The sequence below is a fragment of the Glycine soja genome, chromosome 6 (genome assembly GCF_004193775.1).
Source record: "Glycine soja cultivar W05 chromosome 6, ASM419377v2, whole genome shotgun sequence".
Taxonomy (NCBI): domain Eukaryota; kingdom Viridiplantae; phylum Streptophyta; class Magnoliopsida; order Fabales; family Fabaceae; genus Glycine; species Glycine soja.
The window spans coordinates 1,672,053-1,678,100 of NC_041007.1; the positions used below are offsets into that span (position 1 = coordinate 1,672,053).

The following is a 6,048-nucleotide window of genomic DNA, read 5'->3' on the forward strand; positions in this document are numbered from 1 at the left end:
TGATTGTAGCTTTTCTTTAACAGTAAATCTCAATGGCTGCCGAGTGCAATAATTCTACCATCGCATGCATACTATATCTTCAAATTATTCTACCACGGCATGCAATAATTCTACCATCGCCCAGCTGTAACTCACTTAAATGAAAAATGGAACTGTTCTGATTGGTAAGGATATGGAAACTTTTTCGCTCGACTGAATGACATGGTGTATATCAGTTTATATATGTATATCGATTGTCAAGCTGTAACTACAAATTGATATATGTATTGTGTATATAATCCTCGCAATGCATTATATGTAACTTGAAATTATGGTATATACTGTGGTCAGCACCATGTCCATGTACAAAATTTCCATATATGCTGGCTAGTGGCTACTATATCTTCAAATGGCGCACTTTGCGTGGACCGAGTGCTTGAGGCATAATTGCATTTGCAGTGCGCACAAGGAATAAGCATGCAATAATTCCACCACCATCGCAGATTGTACCTTTTCTTTAACAGTAAATCACAATCGCGGCTGATTGCTGACATAATTGAGCACCGAATGAAGTATAAATAACAACATGCGATGGTGCTGCAAAGCACACTGAGTGCAACAAAGTGTTAACATGAAAGGCAATGATACACTTTTGTTGCATTTATTCTACACTCTCTTGTTGTTTCTTGGAGTACGAAGTTCATCTTCAGCAGGGAATGGAAGTAACGATGTCACTAACCGTAAAGAAGTTTATATCGTGTATATGGGAGCCGCAGATTCAACAAATGCTTCCTTCCGGAATGACCATGCTCAGGTTCTCAATTCAGTGCTAAGAAGGTACACTTATTATTATGTGGACACCAATTAATTAATTTGATTATTGATTATATTCTTACATATTTTGTGTGAATGAATTGAAGGAATGAGAATGCTCTAGTACGGAACTACAAACATGGTTTCTCAGGGTTCGCAGCTCGTCTATCAAAAAAGGAGGCAACCTCAATTGCTCAGAAACCTGGTGTGGTGTCTGTTTTCCCTGACCCAGTTCTGAAACTCCACACTACACGGTCATGGGATTTCCTCAAATACCAAACTCAAGTCAAAATTGACACCAAACCAAATGCGGTCTCCAAATCTTCTTCCGTCATTGGTATCTTAGACACAGGTTATCAATAATTTAAAAACAATCATATTTACATTTGTAGACGTCATTGATTATTTACATAACAAACAATTACCAAATATTTTTAAAATGTTAATTGTTAACACAAAAACGTAACATTTCACAATTTCAGGTATATGGCCAGAGGCGGCGAGTTTTAGCGACAAGGGTATGGGTCCTGTTCCATCTCGTTGGAAAGGCACCTGCATGAAATCACAAGACTTCTATTCCTCCAATTGTAACAGGTAAAAAGATCCACAGCCCCTCCAAAAAGATAGGAACCCATAATAAATAAATAAAGGCACATATATATATATATATATGTGCCTTTATTTATTCTCTTTCAAAGTGTCCGTACATCTTTATCTTTTTACTTTTGAATGGATATATAGGAAGCTAATTGGCGCAAGGTATTATGCTGACCCTAATGACTCGGGGGACAACACGGCTAGGGATTCTAATGGGCATGGAACCCATGTGGCGGGAACGGCAGCTGGTGTTATGGTGACTAACGCATCTTACTACGGTGTTGCGACAGGGTGTGCAAAGGGTGGGTCCCCAGAGTCAAGATTAGCGGTTTACAGAGTGTGTTCTAACTTTGGGTGTCGTGGGTCGAGCATTCTTGCTGCGTTTGACGATGCCATTGCGGACGGAGTGGATGTGTTGTCGGTGTCACTAGGTGCATCCACTGGGTTTCGACCCGACTTGACGTCCGATCCGATTTCGCTTGGAGCATTCCATGCTATGGAGCATGGCATCCTCGTCGTCTGCTCTGCTGGGAACGATGGACCCAGCTCCTACACCCTTGTCAACGATGCACCTTGGATTTTAACTGTTGCAGCTTCCACCATTGATCGAAATTTTCTATCCAACATCGTCTTAGGTGATAACAAAATCATCAAGGTACATACTAAATTGAATATGTAGACTCTGTTGTGTGAGGCTTTGATTTGATCTTTGACCATTTGAATGGAGAGATAAAATTTATTTTAAGAAATTAATCACTCTCTAGTTCTAGTGAGATATCCTTGACTCGCATAATAGAGAAAACTATAATATAATAGTTTAATGACTATGTTATGCCTGATAAAAAAAAATACCATTGACCAGACAAAAATAATTTTTATTATAATCTAAAAGCGAACAAATTTCTCGTATGAAATTATTTGTAATTTGACAATAACAGCCTAAAATGCTTGATTATTTTCTCTAACAACAATCTATAACTTATATAACCAAGGATAATTATCCTACTATTCATTAGTTCTATTATTTTTTTCTATTTCAATAGAAGGGACAAATAATAGTGTAAAACTAAAAATTCTATTTATTTTATTTTGGATTCTTTTGTTCTCCTATGCTTTTTTTTGTTGTTAAAGGCCTTGCCCATTCCTTTTTATTTTATTAATCAACTTTTGGACTTATTTATTTTATTTTATTTTTGTAAAAGACCCAATCCATTGCTTTATAACCAATTTATACGTACATTATCTTTTGTAAATCATTTTTTTTTTTGTTGGTGAACGGCAAAGAAAGGGTATAATTTTTATCCTTCTCAAAGGAATGGGCAAAAGATATATTAATGTTTTGAAAGATAATGTTTTGATGCATTAATATTCATTTTACGATTTTGCTGGTGAATGTTTTGAAAGCATTATTAGTTAAAGAATATTAATGCATCATATTATGCGTTTTTAATTAATTAAGAAATATTAATGTGTTTTTTTTTATGTTTTCTTGTTTTTGTTTTAAATGGGTACAGCTCAACTAATGTCATCTTTGATCATTATTGATAATTATTAAACTTCAGGGCAAAGCTATAAATCTATCCCCTCTTTCAAATTCTCCCAAGTATCCACTGATATACGGTGAGTCTGCCAAGGCGAATAGCACCAGCTTAGCTGAAGCAAGGTATGTACGCAAAATCTACGACCTGTATATGTGAAAAACTTGGCAATTAATCCGAAGCTCAAACCTCAAGGGTTTGAAATTGGACAACTTAGAGAATCAAGTAATCAACAAAGGAATAACAAACATGTTTTTGATCAGTTATCTGTCACAACTCAAAACCTCTAAGGCAAAAAATTAAATCATTTGTTAAATGCAGACAATGCCACCCAAATTCATTAGATGGGAATAAAGTCAAAGGAAAGATCGTGGTCTGTGATGACAAAAATGATAAATATTCAACTAGAAAAAAAGTTGCCACGGTGAAAGCGGTGGGAGGAATTGGTCTGGTTCATATTACTGACCAAAATGAAGCAATAGCATCAAATTATGGGGACTTCCCAGCAACGGTCATAAGTTCAAAAGATGGCGTCACAATCCTCCAGTACATCAATTCAACCAGGTAAGGATATTGGCACTTGAAAGAAGCAAACATTTTTGGTTAATTTTAGAATCTTGTTTGATCACGGGTTATTTTATTTTAATTGTTTGTGCATATAAAGCAATCCAGTGGCAACTATTCTAGCAACAACATCAGTTCTTGATTATAAGCCTGCTCCCCTGGTGCCAAACTTCTCATCAAGAGGGCCTTCATCGCTTTCAAGCAATATTCTCAAGGTATGAATATCATGATAAACTATCCTAAATGTTCAACACTAAACAGAACCTGCATTATTGCTTTGTAGCCTGATATTGCAGCTCCGGGAGTTAACATTCTCGCTGCATGGATTGGAAATGGCACAGAAGTGGTTCCCAAAGGAAAAAAGCCCTCACTATACAAGATAATCTCAGGGACTTCCATGGCTTGCCCGCATGTTTCAGGGCTTGCAAGCAGTGTCAAAACACGCAACCCCACTTGGAGTGCCTCCTCAATCAAATCTGCCATCATGACTTCAGGTCACCCATTTTCATGAATATATAAATCCAAAGTTTCACTTAACGTTTTCTAGTTTCGTGACGTTGCACACCTTATTGCTGCCTTTTTATACTATCAAAGTGATAGTGCATTTTACACTATAACTTGTTTCTTATAAAAAGGACCTTATAGTATAGTCTATTTCTTGGACTACAATGTACTTAATTATAAATTATAAATCAATATTCTTTAAGTAACGTGATATAGCAATGTATAAACTTATCTTTCTGTATATATGCAGCAATTCAAAGCAACAACTTGAAGGCTCCCATAACAACGGAATCAGGGTCGGTAGCCACACCTTATGACTATGGAGCAGGGGAAATGACAACATCTGAACCATTGCAACCGGGGCTAGTTTATGAAACCAGCTCCGTTGACTACTTGAACTTCTTGTGTTACATTGGATTCAACGTAACCACGGTTAAAGTCATCTCCAAAACCGTCCCTCGTAATTTCAATTGCCCCAAGGATTTGAGCTCTGATCATATCTCTAACATCAACTACCCTTCCATAGCAATAAACTTCAGTGGCAAAAGAGCCGTGAACTTGAGTAGAACTGTTACAAACGTTGGCGAAGATGATGAAACAGTGTACTCCCCCATTGTTGATGCTCCCAGTGGAGTGCATGTCACATTAACTCCAAATAAACTTCGGTTTACGAAAAGTAGTAAAAAACTAAGCTACCGAGTTATTTTTTCATCAACTCTGACCTCCTTGAAGGAAGATCTGTTTGGATCTATTACTTGGAGTAACGGTAAGTATATGGTTCGAAGTCCTTTTGTGTTAACTAAGTGAATTTAAAAGTAACGATGAATAAATGCTTCTTCATGCTTTTAGTTCAGTGTTTACTAGTATCATTCTCTATTGACAAATAAATTAGGGGTGCCAGTTTGTGATATTTGTTTAATAATTAATATTCCAGGTAATCTAGTGTTCCAAGTGTTTCGTAGATTTTCAAACGGATATGTAAAAATTGAATGCTACCTATTATTTCTACCTCGTCTCACAACCAAGTTATTATGCTTGACTTCTAACTTACTATTAGCTATCCAGTTATGTTGATCATTTTGAATTTTAAAAATAAAACATTTAAACCTTTATAAACCTATCTTTACCGGGATTCTTAGAGCAGAATTACAGATCATCGCATATAAAGTACCTAATGTCATATGAGAGAATTGATCTGTTTCTACCTTTAGACTGGTCAATTTGACACGAGAAATAATCATACACATGGGGATTTAGGAATTTAAGGAGTTTTATATATAAGAATTGCATGAAAAATCGATCTCTATATTATATACTTTGGAAAAAGACTCTAACCAGCAGCTGGATGGTGCAACTAGATCTTGATGTTTCACGGTCATTATTAACGGTGTACCAACTGATACTAGCGTGTCCAAAAATTTGTGATTTAAACACCCAGACATATTTTGTTTTCATTTTCATACGATTAATACGCATAGCTCCGACATCAATGTAGATATTTTCATTATGTTATTCCAGCATACCAAACGCCTCATATCCCATAAGCTTTGTATACAAATGTGCTGCCTCTCCTTACATGCCATCCCATCATCGGCGTTATTGCGATGGAATTTTCTTAACATTTGAAACATTGACATACCAACTTTATTGATATTTGATATTGAACTGATCAATTAATTAGGACATTTTGTTTCCTATTAATTAATTAATCTGGAACACCAGCTACCAGTCAGCCATATAGGTATGCGGTTATGCACTTATGCAGAGCAATACTGTATACATATCACAAGATCAAATGTGGAAAATGGACATAGTGGCGCACTACAATAATTTTTATGACTCATGCATATGGAGACTGATATCAAAAAAGTGGGCACATACATCCAACTTCATCACTTGAAGACTTGAGATTTGAGAAAGCACACTTACGTACACTAACACCTTCAATTCCTATGTTAGGAGAAAAATATATAGCTTGCATAATAATATATGCAATTCTCCTCAAATGGGTCTATCCATTCCAATGGGCTTAAAATACGGCATCATATTTGAC

The 6,048-nt window shown here is 36.1% G+C and overlaps 1 protein-coding gene across 1 annotated transcript; it reads left to right on the plus strand.

Annotated features, from left to right (window-relative positions):
- The first annotated feature begins 550 nt into the window (after positions 1–550).
- On the plus strand, positions 551–5,057 carry LOC114414573 (CO(2)-response secreted protease-like). Its single transcript, XM_028378875.1, has 9 exons — positions 551–816; positions 900–1,144; positions 1,275–1,386; positions 1,534–2,044; positions 2,952–3,052; positions 3,249–3,491; positions 3,592–3,706; positions 3,775–3,985; positions 4,246–5,057. Exons 1-9 carry the CDS (start codon positions 611–613, stop codon positions 4,800–4,802), a joined length of 2,301 nt encoding a protein of 766 aa, XP_028234676.1. The 5' UTR covers positions 551–610; the 3' UTR covers positions 4,803–5,057.
- The last annotated feature ends 991 nt before the right edge of the window (positions 5,058–6,048 follow it).